Raw genomic sequence first — 19,711 nt, forward strand, 5'->3', positions numbered from 1 at the left:
TCTATAATTCCAATAAAAAGTTTTGTTAAATTCAATATGTAGTTAACTGAGATACAGGACAAACAAAAAATCCAGGATCTTGTTGATTAGATTACAATAGTTAATTTAAAAAGCACAGTCAATGATTTGATCCTAACGAAAAACTTTGTTTGAGACAATTTTCTTTGAAACTAATCTAAAAATAGTTTTCAAAGTAGCCCTTTTATGTTTTATTTATGTTAATGAAATTTTTGAAACTTTTTATCCTTCAACAACTAGCTAATGCTTTCAGTGCTACACCTGCTTCGTGTTAAACCATTTTTTTTTATTGTTCACAAAATAAAGTAGGAATACTGTCAGATTCATTGCTATTTTTAAATGACAGATTAACACACTAATAAAATTTTTATAGATGAAATGAAAAGAGAACGATGATTAAAGAAAGTAAGAGGCTTATGAACATTTTTTGAAGTGGATATAAATATAAATATATAATGAAATATTGTCTTTGATTATAAAGTAATATATCTCGTAAATATAAAAATTTTTTTTCCATTTTCTAGTAAAATTTTATGAATTATCATTTGCAAAGCTTAAAAGATGTATAAACTATTACAGCACGAAAAGTAATACATATTTTACGGAAAAAATTTTTTTTTTAAATTCAAATAAAAAAAAATAAATTGTCTGAACGAAAAAGAATAAAATACAATAGACAAGAATATATATATCATGTGTTGAAAATAGGTACAATTGAACAATAAAAACGAAATCACGTAGGTTGAAGAGTCACGCGTGATAAACGTGTAGCACTTAGTTTTTTACGATCGCTTTCTTTTCTCAGGTATCTCGAGGTTGACGTGAGAGCAAAGATTTTGAGAAAATCCCAATACTGACCGATAACGTACGATCGATATAGATAGATTGAATGGTTAAAAGAGCGGAAATAGAGAAGAGTATAGCTGAAGAAGATGCGGCAAAGAAATTGGCTTGAGAAGGCAATGCGGCGTTGTAAACGAACGAAAACTCAAATGAAGAAAAAGTTACGAGGAAGAAACGAAAAGCAGAAAGCAGATGGTTTGCTAAAATTACAATTTTATTTTGTATGTATGTTTCTAGTTTGCCCACAATTTCAATGATCTTCTATCTTCTATCTATCTATGTATGTATATATATATGTATGTATATATATCTAAAACGTATATATATATATATTTTTCTATTTCATTTTTTTTTATTTCGATCACTCAGTCTCTTTCACTCTTTTTCTTCTTCCTTTTTTTGTTACTTTTAAACTTCTATCCGATACTTCTCAACCCCTACAGCATCATCCTGACTACACTATCGTTTTCTTAGTTTATCGTTCACACATTCTTCCAGTGTTCTTCAACATACAAGTGCACTAACGAACTCTCGAATTTACAAGATACTTGACTTTGTGACAAAATAAAATTTTCAGCAATCTAAAAAAATACACACACACATTAGTCCATGCCATTTATTTTTATGATATGTCGTATTTATTACAATTATCTTGACTATAATTCAGTGACAATTAGTACACTATTATCGAGAAATTTAATTTATTATTCATATTATATTTTTTTTGTTGAATTAAATTAATTAATTTTTTAAATGATTGTTACTTATGAATAAATAAAATAACAGCAAGAATAATAGTTTCATTAATTTTATTTTCCATCAACTTTATTAGAATTATCTGGATTATACTTGTGTGATTAAATGGTTTATCTCAAAATTTATTATTGTAAACTTGGTGTAATAAAAGTTTCAACTTACTCATATTGTGATTGTCTTTTTTCTGACGGTCCTTTGCTAACGCGTGGATTTCTGCATCAGTGAGTAGTAATGGTTCTGGTTTTATTTGTAAATCTGGTAAACTTGTGAGACTTCCAACATGCCCATCTTTTAATCCGTCTCCAAGAGAACCAGCTTCGAATGATAGAATATCATCTAGTAGATCTTCTGCCTGAAATGTTACAAATTAATTTTTATTAACTTCAATTTTATGGCAATTTAATTATTAAAGTTGTACAAAAAACGATGAAAAAAAAGAGGATATAATTTCACCTTAACAAGGTTTTGTACTTCAACAGTAAAATATGAATCATTTAAACAAAAAAAAAATTAAATATTAATGACATAATATTGAAGTTATCAACTACCTAAAAAAAAACGTCTATTCTTTTTAAAGCTTTTTAAAATAAATGTATGAAGATATATAGAATTTTATATGATATATTTCTTATAAATAATAGATCAACAGCATATCATTCATAGACACCTGTAGAGACATTGACAAAAAGAATTTCAACATGATGTCATTGTAGAATGTCATGATAAATATGAGCATCATTCATTGATCAAAGTGTCAATAATAAAAATATTCATAATTTAATTGCAATAGTATTCTAATACTTTTAAATAATTAATTTTTGTGAGATATATACAGACGAAACATAGACTGTCATTATATAATCATTAAAATATATATCAAAAATGAAATTTGCAGTTTTTGTTACGTATTTTAGCTGATATAATGGAAGAGATTTATGAGGGATAAATTGTTACATAAACAAGTGTTACGTAAACATTAATAGTAAGGATGGTTACCTTGTCTTAGAAATATTTATGATGTATCCATTAGCACTGAATATATGGCATAAGGGTGTAACATGAACTAGTTCATGGATGATATTTATACTTAAAAAAGAAGTTAAACCTTTTTGTTTAATGAGATCATCTAGAAAATAGTACTGATAAATGTATTTTTTTAAAAAATAAAAAAATAACTTCAACACTTCAGTAATGGGAGATGAAAATATTGCAATCAAAGTTGAAGCTTAATTTAATTTGTAAAATAAAATTGAATGGTGAAGAACTCTCGAAAATATAGTCCCTTGATATCTTTTATATCAACTGTTACTTTTCGTTTACATTTTTTTTATAGGTAAAAGTTATTCGATGTATTTCATGAGTAGTTGACACACGAAAAAAAGAAAAAATATTCAAAAGTTTTGACACTTTCAGATAAAAAGTTTTGACATAATGGCGCAAACATTTTTTATTAGATAGGATTTGCATGTCATGTAAATTTTTTTGACATTATGTAGAAAAGTTTAGTCTATTTGGATTTTCTTGATATACATAAATTAAGTTAGTATATTTATAGAAGTCTTTATTTAACAAATACGTGGAACAAGTGATTTTTATCACCTTACAATTTAATCCAAAAATTTTAATTAACCCATTTTTTGACTATATTTGATGCTCTATGAATATAATATTACATAAACTGACCTTGAATTCATGTTTGTTGAATTAGTAAGTAATTATGTAAACAATGAACTGGAAACGCGTATACACATTTCAATAAACTCAACGAAATACTATTGAAAAAAAAAAATATATTTATAATAAGAAAATATTATTTTTATGAAACAATATGTATTTAGAATACTAGTATAATTAAAAAAAAAAAATAGTATGCATGTCTGATCCAACATAATGCATTACTACTGCTACAGAAGCCATTGTCTACTCAAGGACAAACTAAAACTACTTAATTACCCAAACACTCGACAGAATTTACCGTTATGTTAGAAATATAGCCTTTGTTAATTTTACATTTTTCTATTAATATTTATTCGATATTGTTTTTTTTTTTTTCACTTATTGTTTGTAACTTCATGGTGAATGGTTCGCATATTAATGACTGTGTAGGTAATAAAATCAATCACGTAATGTTACATTAGAAATATGATTATTCGTTTGTATAAATAGATATATTTTTTTCTTTTAATTACAGAAAACTTATGATAATGATTAAAAAAAAAAAAAAAAATATTGTAAAAAACTGAATTAAATATAAAAGAGATTATCGACATATGATAACGTTTTAATATCATTACTAATGGTTTAAAAAAAAATAATTAATTGAGTTAAAACATATACAAGATTTTTTTATGTACCTTATTAAGAGAATTGAAATTCACATAATTAAATAAATGTTATAAACAACAATAGAAAAAAACAGTATAAAGAATGATAAATTGTTTAAAAGTTAATATATAACAAGTATCTTTTTTCAGATGTTCATTATGGAACATAATAGGATAATCGTTGTGAGAAATACATTTTTTTATGAAGATCATAAAACTTATTGCACTCATACTTTCATTGATATTTATTTCCCTATAAAAAGGATGATTAAGACAATGAAGTGATCGACAGAATATATGTGATAATTTATAATAAACGGAAAAATATTTTCAATAATATTTAACACACATCTTTCTGACTTACTAGAGGTAATAAAAGTCTCGTCAGACATTTATTGTCGTTATCATTTTTCTTGTCATATTGAGTTAACTGTGTATCTCAATATATATAAAAGACTCACGTAAATGTCGACGATATATTCAACTAAGCAATTACCTGATGATCAAAAACTACCACAACTTATTTTATTAACTCCAAAAGTTCCTAAATATATCTATCATATCCAAGTCATCGTAATTGAGTTATTATATTATTGATTTAATAAAAAAAAATATATATTCTTATTTCTTTCAAATAAATTCATTTAACCGGAAGTTAAAGTTATGTTATAATTACGCAATAAACGGCCTAATATAATTGCCGTGCAATCGAGAATACCGTAGGCATAAAAAATAATGTGAGGATAGTAGTAACTACAACTTTAATTAATCACACTCGTTACGAGACATCCGGTGGCAGTCTTCCATCCGGTGATGTTACAGCAGATAATACATTCATATATACGTGAAACTATTTTACAACCTCAAACATGGCCCTGGAACGGTGTTATTATTAATATTCACGGACATGAAAAAATAGAGAAGACTCTGTTAACAATCTTGTCATATCACTATGAATGGATTTTTTTTTGAGTGTCAATTATTTGACATGTCATTTTGACGATAACATCATTCCGTTTCTGTTATTAGGTAACTTACTATCCTGTTTTTTTTTCTCTTTTTACGTCACAATATGGTATTTTATTAATTGATTTAATTTTCAAATCTATATGAATTTCAATTTCTTTTTGTCACTCTATGGTGGTGATATTTCATTTACATGAAATATGTATTAACTAAATATATCAGCATAAAAATGAGAGCAACAAGTGGTGTTACTGTGTGTATGCTAATTATTATATTTTTTTTTTGTTGGTGGAATTAATTAAAAATTTACAAAACTTTATTACTATCAGGTGTCAAACGCATATGCAAACCAGAAACGAATGATGCCATGATCGACGATTCATTTGAATTGACACTTGCAGAGAGACGAGGAAAAAATAAAAAATAGCTATTCGGAGTATTACATTTTTCATTTTTATGAATTAAATATTTTTTTTCTTTAGAAATGATATCCGTCATGATTATTTGTTTGTTATATAAAGTGAGCCGAAATGAAGAAAATTACAAATAATAGTTTCTACAATTTATCTTAAATAAAAATAATATTTTTTTCTTAGAATAAATATTAAGAAAAAACTTTTTTATAAATATTTAAATGGATTTTCTAGATTTTTAATCTTTTCCACTTGACATGATTTGATTGTCAATTTATCTCTAAATAGCAATAAAATCCGCAATTAAAAATGATAATAACTGGTATATCCCACTTGAACACCAAGCTAAAGTTTTTAACTGTACTTGAAGAATATAATTCCAAGATAAATAAAATATTTTTCAGAGTATACATTAATATATATTAACACAGTAATGTTAAATACAATTTTTATCCTTGTGTCAACATTGTATAAAAATTAAAATAAAATGGAACGCGACTTAATGAATTGATATAAAATAACTAAAAAACATACAAATATACTATAAGTTTAAAACACTCATAATTCATTTTTATCAATTAAAATTATCACGTTTACGTAAGTTAAAATAAAAAATAATAATTAATTTAAATATTAGATGACTAAAACTTATTTTTATTATAAATTATGCTATCATTATTATGCAAAGTATTGTTTAAAAAAAAATTTTATTATTGAAATAATTTACTGTTTATTTGATTGATTTCAATTACATAACTGTTTCTCATGTAAGCTGTAATTTATCAGAAACTAAAGATAAAACTTTGATAACAACAAGGTTGCACATTACCAATTTTAAATCTTTCAACAGCTTGCACTTCTTTACAAAATTTAATATATTTGTGCTTGCGTGTTTCTGAGTTTATTCATTTAATTTTCTTCTTCTCTTTATTCTCGCACGTTTTTCTGATGTTTTAAGATTACAAGTTATTTTTTCCATTCTCTTTTTTTCTAAACTACAGTTTTGTTATAAACTCATTAAAATTAAATTTTTCTCACAAAGAATTACAAGTGATTTTAAAAATCAAAGTAAATTATTTTAGCTTGAAAAAAAAAAAATAAATTAATATTTAATAATATGCTTTTTTTATTTTATTTTTTTAATTACTCGTACGTCAATCTATTTTGATATTTAAACCTAGTGACATTTAATGTCATCAAATCATAATGGTTTCTCATATTTCACTTAGTGATCAGTCAACAATATCATTTTACTTCAAAAGAAATGGTTATAGAAAAATCTTCCCTATCTCTGCAAAATCTCAATATAATTTTACAATAATTATTATTTGATCAACAATAAGAATTTCATTTACTCAATGTTTTTGAATAAAACTCATAACATTATAAGAATATAATATATATTTATTGATAAGCTATAAGTTCAGTAGTACCTAAAAGATGATCCATATTTACAGAGAGTTACCATAAGTAATCGGTAAGTGTTGATGAGTTATGATTAAATGATATCATAAATAGAATAACAAGGGTTAAAAGAATAGTAAAAGAAAGGTACAAACTATAAAACAAAGAAAAATGAGACCAAAAAAGGTATAGTGAAGCAGCCAAGTAGAAAGATAAGAGCATCAAGAGTAAGCAAATGTAAAAGCAAAAAGATAACAGAAAAGAAGAGGTAGTCAAAAAAAAGACACACTTCCATCAGAATCATGATAAGACATCTTATCTCTGACGCCTTGTGGCCTATCATGTCTCGACTAAAGTTACCGCAAAGACGATACACAACTAGTTGATATAAGAAAAATATTATATACTGAAATGCATTTTGGAGACAATATCGTTATTATATCGCTTAAATTCAATTTTAATATTCATCATCTTCTCAATTTAATTCAATCATCTACAATACAAGTATATCAATTATCAAATAATTCGAATGTTTTCTTCTAAAATTATTTAAACTAATCTAGATACAAATTGAAAAGAAGTCAAAGTCATGATAATGAAATAAATATATCATAATCCATCACAATATCATGAATAAAATATTTGAATTAATTTTGGAGTTGTGTGTTGTTGACTACTCACCTTACAACGTCTAGCAATTATATTAAATACTGGCATTTTTTAAGATCAATTTGATTATCTGTAACTTTGATTGTAAGGATAATCACAATAGAGATGCAAGGTAAGATAATATTTCGTCCTTATTTCTTATTATGACTGCTAAAAAATAATGTTTCTGGTGTTGTCTTTTTTTTCAATGTGACACTTGTCTCAGAAGTTTACTGAAATAAATTCAAGACAATCTCTCTTTTCTTGAGTCGTTGAGTGAATCGAAAATCCGTATCTAGCGCACAGAAAGACCGGAGCCAGTCGCGACGAGTTTGCCGCTTGGCCGAATACCATACTATATTCCACAGACGAAAGATAGATTCATGTATGTAAAATTCAGGGCACGTTTGAGTTCGGTGGATCGAAACCACGCGCGCACTCGTTGCTTGCCGGTTGCGTACTTGTGTAAATACGTGTCCAACTCTCACCAGGTCCAAATTCTACGAAAACGAGAACGGACATGCAAGAGACCACTGTCCAATTCGTTATGTCAAGAAGAACTTGAACCTTTCCTACGTTTTATTTTATTTTCTTTAATTGACAAGTTCATGAAATTTGTTTTAGCACATAAGTCAGTCTGGAATTTCTTTGAACAGGTCCAAGTTAACTTTCATTCTCTTTCTGTACATGTAATTACGTAGATCACACACTACACATTTCACGGCAGTTTGAATTCCATTCCTGAGGTAAACGGATTCATTGCAGAGTTGAGCCTAAGGCTTTATTTTCCTTCTCACTTTATTGTTTATTCTCTTCTTCCACGTTGCTTCTTGCGTCTGTTGTACTTGGTAATATCCTCAAGCCTCGACTTGCAGCCTTGTGTGTTTTCCCGTTTGCAACGTTTCACCAACTATCTAGTCTTAACAATTACAAACCAAGAACCAAGGTTGTGGTTACCCAATACTGTAGTTTCTGGCAAATTCAGTTGTAGACTAGTAAACAATGTTTTATGGTTGTGATCATGAGAAAATTATTGCCTCAATAGATTCAGCTTGAGCAGAAAAAAAAAACGAAATATTGGAAATTGTTTTCCTTTCTTCCGTTGAATGCTCATTAAAACTTTACGTTAATTTCTCCAAAGACACTAAATATAATTGTGTTTATTTCAATACTTCTTGTACGTTTATTTGGATAACAAAAATACACTATTTTATAGGAACTGATCGTAACTTGTTTTATGTCCCTGATCCCAATCGTCAATCAATCGTTGCTCTCACGAAGGTGAAACAAGATCACTATCAAAAGTTAGGGGTGTACTAAACTTTTGCCTTTTCGACACTATAAAATGAGCATCTTGTCGTGACTCTTTAAATACTCATCAATATCTTGGGATCTTCCACCACTATTTCATTCCATCTATCAAATATTTAATCAACAATCGATCATCACACAACACATCAACTATAAACTGATTTCATTTATAATTCAAATATATTAAATTTATTTAATTAATAAATTATTTTCAGTCAACATTTGAATGTTTAATTATTTACTTCACTTTAAAAATGGTTAAATTTGAAATAATTTAGTAATATAACAATTGATCTACAGGAAAATGAAATCAAATAAAAATACACTAGACGATCGATCCAGTCAGTGCGCTCGATTGTAGTCGACTGAAACCTTGTAACGTTGTCACACCGTTTGACTCTGTGTATATTTCCACCACTTAATCTTCTCCACGATGAATTTGAAAGAAATTACCGTAATACACAGACACTTATAAAATTCCATTTTTTTATCATGTTAATCATTAATTAATTACTCACAAATTAACAGTATTATTAATTTTGTATTATTTAACAATTATTATAAATATACACCCAAATAATAATATTCTTCAAAATTTCAATTTATCGTCAGTCCCATTAATCATAGCACCATAATATGTGCCAAAATACATTTATCGAGCGAGTGACGAGAAATATAAATGCATGTAGACAAAATTATTGTCCTCAGTTATATACTGCCGGAATTTAATAATAAATTGAGTATGGCTAAAAAAAAAAAAAGAAAATAATAATAACGAAGAAGCCGAGTAGTAAAGCAGAAAGAAAATAAAGGCAGATGTCGACAACGTTGATTATATAACAGTCAAAGAGTGAGCACATTAATGTCTCGCGTCGATTCATTGTAGTTAATCTTTCATTCTGTGACGAACAATCATACTGATCGGTGTGTCACAATCATTCCTTAGTATACATTCTATTCTACTATTATATTGGATATATTTTCGAAATCGTTTTACACACGCACACATATATACATAATTTATATAATTATTTGAATAATTTAAATGATGGTGAGAAAACCATATACTGTAATTGAACGTATTTTGGAGTATTTTAATAATATATATTTATTATATGTATGTTAAATGTTTGAAAAATATTTTAGAAATATTTTTTTGATGAAAAAGAAATATATTATTTAATGTTTAATAAATATTTTGATGGTAATTGGTCATAAAAAAATTTCTATCTATGTATAGATATAGATTAATGACTCATATAATCAGTTTAAAAAATTATTGAGGCATAGCAGTTGATATTTGATGTGATGAGAATATATTTTAACTCATTTTCATTTAAAAGTCAACAATGAATTGAATTTGGGTTAATGTCGAAGGTGTTGTAATTTATGTTTTATCTTGATAAGAGAAATGTAAGAAGACAATAATGTAAAAATTGATAAAAATCTAGAAGCTTCGAAGTATACATAATGTATCCGATAGCTAATAATTAATACAAACATCATTATCAATTTACTCATTCTATAATGGACTCATTAGTCTAAATGACATTTCAAATTTTCAAAATTTCCCTATCACCTATGACTCAAATTTCAATATCTCCTTTTTTATACTGCAAATTATTATTTACTTAGTAGTAATTAGTTGTTTTTAATAATTATTTCCACTTAATAAATTATTTCTTAATAACAATAATTATTAAATAAAGCATGTAATGCAAAAACTGTTCACTTTATAACATGAATCATAATTTTATTATTCTTTTTAACAAATCAATAGGTTGCTTTTTATAAGAAAAAAAAATAAAACTTGACGATGATCGACATGTAAAGTGAAATAAAAAATTGAATATTTTTCAGACTTGTTTTTTTTATATACCAGTATGCATATGTGACCCAAATAATGATCATAAATGCTTCAGGCGATAGGGTATTGTAGCTTTTTTCTTTTACTGTTTTTTATTCTGTTATTAATCATGCTCTCAAAAACAAAATATTTTTTTTACCAAGTTAAATATTAATATTTTTTACAATATGAAAAACAACTACACATACAACATATCATAAGAAAACTAAGTATAATAACGAAAAAATATTATGTCACATACTAGTATTTTTTAACAAAATTATTCATACAATTTTAACCATATTTTTTAATGATAAAATAAATGATAGATGTAAAGTATATTTTATAGCAAATGATAGACTACTTAGTCATAAAATGGGTTGTTATGTTTAGAATTATTTTACTCACTAAAAATAAATTCAGATATACATTATAATGAAATACTCCATATATTATTTAGTTATTGGGAAAACTATTTTCTATCTATGAGCAACCATATTTCCGATGGACTCTACTTTACTATTAAACATCTAACGCTAGAAACACTTTAAAGTCAACAAAGCACGTACGTAAACTCCTGTGTGAACAAGTTTCCTGCACTCTCTTATGAATGTGCCTCTCTCCGTATAGTAAGACACTGTACTATGGTGATCATGAAATACGAGGTGTCACGCGAATGTCAAGAGACCGTGAATTACGGAAATTGTAGTTTCGCTGAACTGACGCAAACATTAAATGTGTATTCATGACTTTTAGTTAAGCGGCTAAAATAAATTTTTTCCCTGTTTACACTCAAATTTGTTCTTTAACCATAAATAATATTTTTAAATACTTTTAATTCACGACAGATATGTCATTTATAATATAATAAAATATTATAATATAATAATTTCTTTTTAAAAAAAAATTTAAATTCAAATAGTCCTTTTTTATTTTTTAAATAAAAAATAATGTAACGAGAAAAAATTTTCCATGAATCCTATTAACAATAATTTAAGATCTGAAAATTGAATAATCCCATTCAAAGTCATTTAGCAGCTAATACTATTTTACATACGATATTTTTATATCAAATTTTGTCTCGAAAACTTTCGTCGTCCATGGTATGCATATACCGAATGTTTAACGATCCGATTAGACTGCTGTTGAAACTGGGATTAACGCTTTAGCGACGACATCATTTATGTTGAGTCTCATTTTCAAAGGACAGATAATAGAAAAGACAAAGAAAGAATATTCATGTTGAACCAAAAACATAATAGATGAAGACATTTAAACTGATCTTTTTTTAAACTTTAAAATTATTAAATTAATGTTTAACAATATTTATATAAACATCACTAATTTAAAAGAAAAGAAAAAGAACATCTAATTGAATAATTCTATTTCATTGAAATAAATAAAAATAATTTAATTACCAAGTATTTTTGATTAACTTTAAAAATGATGTTCATCTATATTTTTTCTCACAAACATTGAAGATATTTTTCTGAGAAAATGTAATAGGGCAGTACGTTGAACTTTTTAATTAAAAAAACTTGTATTTGTTATATCTTTAATTTTTTTTAATTGATTAGGGTGATGATTATAGCATGAGGTCAATAATTGTACTTTATTAGTGATCATATAATGTTTAATTACTCTTTCTTTGTATTTTTTAGAGAATGATTTTTTAATTAATCTTCACTCGTCATACAATCAAATATTTTATGAATGACCGCACTAATATACGTTAAGAAAAATAAACAGTAATTGAAGAAAAAAATAATCATTTACTTTGTTTTTTTTTTTTAAGTATAAAATGTTAAATACCAAAATCAACAGATTCATTATAGCATATTAGTAAAAATGAAAATTCGATGGTTTAAAAATAAAGATATTATCTAATCGTCAAGTGTTCTACAATGATATTTATTTTAGATTTAACGTTTGCATATTCAGAACTGTTTGATTTGTAAAGTGATAAAAAAATAACAGTAAAAGAGCATGAAATAAACTTGATAATTAAAGACGTATGCAGTGTGAAAACAAAAAACATGTTTCAATTTTCATTGGTTAGTTGGTATAAGTAACATAATTATATAACTCACCTCTGAATTGCTAGTAGCTACACTGGAAAGTCCTGGAGACATAGCTCCGTTAGTTGGATCAGGGCTGACAGAAACACCAGATACCTGAGATAGTAGTGAAGATGTGTGTGGGTAAGAGGCAAGATGGGGTTGTTGTGGTTCTGGTTGATGAACCATTGGTCCCGGAGGAGCACTTTGCACTACCATAGGTCCCTGCAATGATCCTGTGTCAATCGGTGTAAAGCCACTACTACCGTCTCCACCATCACTGCCATAACTAGAACTCGTAATTCTCTGTGAAACTTGATCGTCAACTGACCGAAAAGATTCATGAAGATACTGTCTCACTTGATTCTTCTGCTTCTGCACTACATGATATCGAGTTGGATTTTCTAGTCTTGTTTTCACCTGTAATAATTTAATCATCTTTTTTATTATTCATATTTTAGGTATTTAAAAAAAAATACACACACAAAGAAAGAGAAAATGAATTCTAATTGTTTTTCAGACCTGGACAAGAACCTAGACCTGGTAAGAAGAGTGGTTTAAACAGGTTTCCAATAACTTTCATTATCTAGGTTCATAAAAAAGAAGTTGATTGGATCAATCCAACAATTGTCCAGTTCTGAATTATTCTAATGAGTTTATCAAAAAACATTAAGCATCATTTGACGATTTATGAAACAATTGATAGTTGTGATCAAACATGAAGATATGACAGTATAATTATAGAAAGAAAGAAAAAATATTTTTATTGGTGGCCCCATAGGGTAAAGAAATATAGCAAAGCACCATCGAGATAAAATGAATGAGAGGGATAAAACAAACCCCAGCGGTCATGATTTTTCTCCGAGTATCGCAGTGCGTCTCGAGCCAGATGGAACGGAATTGAACGAAATTCCAGGCTCTATAAACGGGAAAGAAGACAACGCAAAGACTATGCCCTTATCTCTTTATGAGTCGACCTAGACTCGCCAATGACGCAATTCGTCCTCGACTGTGTTGCCAACGTGGACTATCTAGAAAATTGCTTAATCTTGAATCGCATTTTACGGGAACAATTTGCTTGAATTGATCTATCATCGTGTCATCACTTGAATATCTTTAAAGAACCCAACTTAAAGTCTTTGTTATAAGAAGTCTTTGTTATCATGGTACATATTGAATGGTAATAAAAAATTAATAATTATAAATCTTTCATTATCAATCAAACATTAAAAAAAATTTATTATCTCATTTATAAACTTTTTATTGTAATATTATTTAATGTCAATTTGTTGAGGCAAATAATATTTTTACGTTGCTCTAGAAAAACTTTTTAGAATGAAAACATCCAATATCATAAAATTACATTAAATCTAAATGTCATCGTTTTAATAAAAGCACTAGTTGAAAAATATGGAATGTTTTTCACCGTTTAGTAACTCTATTTTTACTTAAAAATTGTTTTTTTCTCTAAAGATAAGTGATCATTAACCACACTATCTCTTAAAGAAAAAAAACCCCATCACGATTAAGAATAAAAAAAGAAAAAAGTAAGAAAACTGAGAAGGTGGTGGTTACGCTACTGTGTGGCTCTGTACTGTAGGATGAAGCAAGGGCAGTTTGCGATAAAGTGAGGGGGATGAAGACTGCTTGTAGATGGTCACGGTAATCTAAAGAAGACCATTACAAAGTTCACTTTCCGCGGAGCACATGACACGCTTAGCAAGGTAATCTGAAAAAAGCTATTACTTCTTGCCTTTCCACAGAGTACACTAGGAGCTAGTGACTAGCTCACTTATGATGCTGTATTCTTTCTCTGTCTATGTAGGGTACTAAACCCTAGATTTCAGACACACCAGGTAAACTAAAGCAAACTATCGTATCTTATCTAATACTCAGTGGGCTAAGAATTTACCTTACACCATGCAGTAATGTATAATTATAATAAAAGTTATGATAAACTACAAAAGATAAAAAAAAAAAGTTCATTAAACAAGTTTTATATGTGATTAAGTTCAAGTCTTACGGAGTTCATCTGAAAAATTTTCTTTACTTATGATATACTGTTCTTTCTTATCCATCAATTTATCTAACCATTTTTCATTTATCTATATTTGCCTGAATATATTTAATGAATATTATGACAATATGAAATGACCTGAATAAATAAACCACATTCTAGTGATGATATCAATTCAGAATATGATAAAGTTGAAATGGAATTTTTTAGTTAAACATGAATGTTACTATTCCATGTGTATAGTGTGTAGAATATAAACATAACATACTTGAAGCACTTGAGGTGGAACATCAACTCCAATCGTTGTGAGTTGGGTAATAGGGACAGGTTTTGGGGCTGCTGTTACTGGTCTTTGCTGCTGTAAACTTTGACGAAATTCTGCTTCTCTCCTTTCTTGTTCTTGAAGCTGCTCTCGCATCAATTGAAGTTTTAATTGCGTTCGTGATGTTGGTGTTGCAGTTTTAAATGTTGGAGGACTGTAAATCAAACCGAGTATTTTAACACTAATAAAAATGGTATAGTTTACAGATGTTGTTTGAATTTTTATTGTCAAATTGTGTTTCTCTAATATAACTTGACATTTTATGAGAATGACTTTGAAAGATCATGTCATGCAATATTTTATTGTATCTTTTATAAGACATTTTTTTTCTTCCTTTCTATTTCATTTTTATAAATTTTGAAAATATTCAATAACATTAAATTACTCTTCTACTTTTACTCTTTGAGTATTGAAATTATTATTACTTAAAAAACATTGATGTATATAAAAGCTTTGATGCAAATCTAACTTTGTTTTATGTCATTTTTTTTTATCAAAGGGGATTGTTAAAAAATTTGCAATTATATAATATTCAAAATAACGTACAATACTTATTGATTTATTCAAAGAAAAATATACAATTAAATTGAATAGAAGCCAAGCTCATTTATTTTTCGCAGTAAATTAAATTCTCTATTTACTATTGATGAAATAAATTCAATAAATTTACAAATTGTATATTCTTACACTTTTATTGATTTAGTATCACAATAGTATTCATGTCGACATATTTCACAAAAACCAGTAAAGCCAAATAAATATTAATTGTATTGAAAATGAAAAATTATAGGTCATTTTAATAGAGTTACGTATGTATCGAATGTAAAGACAAGCTCGATTCATTGTGTACATAGAGTATAATTTAATATGCAAATGTTAGCATATCTAGTGGGATGATAATTATCACATGTCCAATGCTTTAAACAAATATATCTTCTGTATCCTATGAATTTATGTAATGTAATCGGTATAAGAGAATTCATACACATGTTTTCATAGTTCATTTAATGACTGCAAGATAGCTCTCGTAATCTCGTAATCATTCGAATTTTTATACAAATATTTTAGCTTTTCTTCCAATATTTTTCATTATTAACCATTTAACTTCAATATTTAAACATAAAAAGAATAAAAAAAAATTTTTTTTATCCTCTGACATATACACATTTTGAATGCATTAAAGATAAAAATATAGGCAAGTAAATTTGAGATAAATTTACCACGGTACAACAATAAATATAGATGTGAGCTTGAGCTTGAGCTTGACCCTGACTCTAACGTAAATATATAGATATAGAATATCATATCAATTATGTAATATGAAATATAAAAAAAAATAATTCCATAAAAATAAGATTATTGAGAGAAGTATAAAAAGAAATCAAATGGAAAGAAATTTTGATGAAATAGTTGAAGCAGAGAAACACTGCTAACCAGTTTTGGTCGGTCATAATAAACGAATAGCATTGATCAACAGCATCTTCTTAGAATTAATCTAGTGAGTGGAATGAGAGAGAATGAGATAGATAAAGAGTTGATGCGTATATGAAAAAGAAATAAAGTGTTGCATGATTTTCAGTAAGTCAAAGGGGTCAATGAGTAATAGAATTTCATATCATTGAAGTTCCACCAAGGAAACGAAAGTTACAAACATGACACACTATTTGATATATCATTGATATTGATATTATAAATAACAGTAGAGGTAACACTAGTACATCATCTACTTTCACTAGTGCATTGATATGTATTTTTGTTGCATTTATGTTTCATGCACTACCAGCACAATTTATACTTTTATTGGCAACATTGACATTTCAAGTCCCCTAGAGATATAACTCAGCTAACTACAAATTTCCGACAGTCAATTGGCTACGAGCATTGTACTGAATTCTACGACTATGTCATCCAAGTCAACTACAGTTTTTAAAGCAAGTGAATCAAGAGTGCGTTCTATCAGGCGATTTATAACTCTCCCATTAAAATGTTGATATCTTTCTCTTTCTCATTTCCTTTTATCCATGTAGCATTTCACTTGCATATTGCATATAGGATACAGCCCGTTGGAGAGACACCTCTCAATTTGGGAACAAAGCCAACTCGTACTACCCGCAAGCCTGAAATAGAGGTATTATGCAATTTTAGTTGCTCACAGGAATTTTAGAACCTTCTATGTCCTTCAAGAGAAAATAATATACTCATTATTGTTTTTTATTAACTCACATTTTATCGAATTAACTTCTTTTATTATGCTTCAAAGAAAATTATATTCCCTAACTCCACAAAATATTAAACACTCTTTATCAACGAAAAATTATCATCTGAAAAAATATCTATTCTTGCCATTTAATGAAATAAAAAAAAAAATAGCTATTCATAGCCCTATTGGGGAAACTAAAATATCCAATAGAGAGAAAAAAAAGAGAGAAAACAGTAACCTGACGACAGAAGTTTTAATACTCGGGTGGAAAGCCGATAGAATATTTTCATAACGAGGTCGTAGGGCTAGAATCCTCTTTTCCCTATTACTACCCTCCTTTTCTCAAGGGAAGAGAGCAAGATTTCTCTTCCGTACAATTAAACATCGTTAGAAATTAAAAATTCCTTCCTTCCGCAGGAAGTTGGAAAGTCGGAAACTGAGACTCGGCATAATAAAAGTGTTAAAACTTTCAAGAGATGCTATACTGTGTCTACCCCTCTTATCTACTCTTCGTCGCTCTTAGTATAATCTTAACCCCGGCAGCAATTTTCATACTCAGCTAAATTTACGAGAAGGGTAAGGGAAAGGATGAATATCCGTTAAAACTACTAAATACATCTGGATTTGAATTTTTCAAGTGCACTATTTTATCATTTATTTTACTCTCTATTGTGTTTAATAACTCTATTACCGGGTACACGTTTAACATTGTTATGTACCGATATTATTAAGTGCTATAACACTCAAGTTATTATGCATCATCAAGTTGAAAAATTTGTTTTTTTTTCAATTTATCTTGCTATCGTAATTATTGTTTATTTTACTACAAAAGTACCTATCGAATCGAATGGTAATATAATTTGAAGATTTATATATATATGTATACACACGATAACCAAAAGTGTCTTTTCGTTACTACTACATCAGTCTGACTTCTAATATTGGAATATGTCAGTTTTATCTCACATCGCAAAATTTTGCGTAGAAAGTTGGCAATCTACGAATAAATTTAGCCAAATCCAATTTTCTTGTTGGCTCATCCAGAATGCTAGTAGAAACGACAACCTACAACTTTTCGTATGGCAAAAAATATGAGAATATCGAAATATCGAATGTCAAAGTTGTAAATGATGAAACCTAATGAAGGAATAAAAATTTTTCAAATATTTTTACTAGTAATGCAAACTTTTCTATTCTTTGAAAGATAAATTGTAAGAGAAAAAAAAAACAAATTATGTGTTGAAAGTAATAATGAGAAATAAATATGTATTAATTTATGGAATTTTAATCAATATTATTAAAAAAGAATAAATAAACGATAGTTAGATTATAAAAAAATTTTTTTTCCAATAAACTCAAATATAATCATGAAAGTTTACTCGACTTTATATTTTACTATCAAGAATCTATAAAACTTTCAAATAAAATATCCATGACTCTTGTAAAGTTTACTTTCAATAGAAGATATTAAGTAAAAAATCTTTATAAAAATCAATGATAAACGAAAAATTTCTTTTGAACAAGATAAATAATAGCAACAAAAGCAATAATAATCGTCATTGTCTTTTTTTTCATAATACAAAGAGACTAATAATCATTATTGCAATGAGCAAGCAATGGAAAGTGGTTTTCTTTTCTACAGCAATAGAAAACTTGCACAAAACTTTATAAGAAGGCTAACATCCTTCAGACATAAAGAAATAAAAAGTTGTACTGGTTCGTACTGGCTACTTATCGTGGATATTATTAAATTTTAATCTAGTTTATTTATATAATTATTTTGTTGTTGTTAAAATTAATTTTATCTTTCAATAACAAATTTAATATCAAGATAAAACATGAAAAAAAAATAAAACAAGACGACTTCACCAAAAAAAAAAGCTCTGCATAAAATTTACTTTGACATATATTCAATGACTTGAAATATTTTATTATTATAAATCAATGATATTGTAAATATTTATTTTTAATATAATAAAATACTTTGATTCGGAATAAATAGCCAGTGAATTTACAGCTGCTCTATTGATAAATTAAATGATGATAGTAAATGTTTATTTAAATGTTTCAAAACATTGAATACATGTCAATAATTATTTGTGTAAATTTATTAATATTAATTAAACATGTTATACGGTTGAATAATTAAAAAACACTAACATATTTCAGTATCCAGTGATGCTTGTGATTATTTCAACTATTGATTAAGCTATTATATGACTATCCTATGCGAGATGATGTCGTTAACTCTTCCATGCGTGCTACTTCATAGTAGCTTAATCAAGTTGACTACATCAGTAATTGCCTCGTCCTGGTTTCTTGCTCTTTGGTATACACTAAAGCATCACTTTAAAACAAAACTCAACATCACCAAATAAATGCTTTATATTTAATTCTTTTTATTTATGCAACTTCATGTTATAGATTTTAGACTTCTGTTTTATAATTTTATTTTATTTTCGTTCTTGGCAATGATTATAACACGTAGAAAACCAACGGTCTTTTCAAAAACTATAAACGCTAAGTTAATTCAACCAGTTTTATTTTAATTACGTAGGCAGACCGATTTAAGCACCTTCATTAAAT

General features: G+C 27.3%; 1 protein-coding gene across 3 annotated transcripts in view; it reads right to left on the minus strand.

Moving 5' to 3' along the window:
• Window positions 1-19,711, minus strand: part of Mitf (transcription factor Mitf) — a 35,663-nt gene that overhangs the window by 8,973 nt on the left and 6,979 nt on the right. For all 3 annotated transcript variants that reach the window (XM_035086503.1, XM_035086504.1, XM_035086502.1), the window contains 3 exons: window positions 14,872-15,079; window positions 12,620-13,006; window positions 1,780-1,969 (listed from right to left, as the gene is read on the minus strand). In XM_035086503.1, coding sequence (XP_034942394.1) covers window positions 1,780-1,969; window positions 12,620-13,006; window positions 14,872-15,079 — 785 coding nt within the window. The remainder of the gene's footprint in view (window positions 1-1,779; window positions 1,970-12,619; window positions 13,007-14,871; window positions 15,080-19,711) is intronic.

The sequence above is a fragment of the Chelonus insularis genome, unplaced genomic scaffold, assembly GCF_013357705.1.
Source record: "Chelonus insularis isolate UGA/USDA-ARS -01 unplaced genomic scaffold, ASM1335770v1 contig_401_pilon, whole genome shotgun sequence".
NCBI lineage: Eukaryota > Metazoa > Arthropoda > Insecta > Hymenoptera > Braconidae > Chelonus > Chelonus insularis.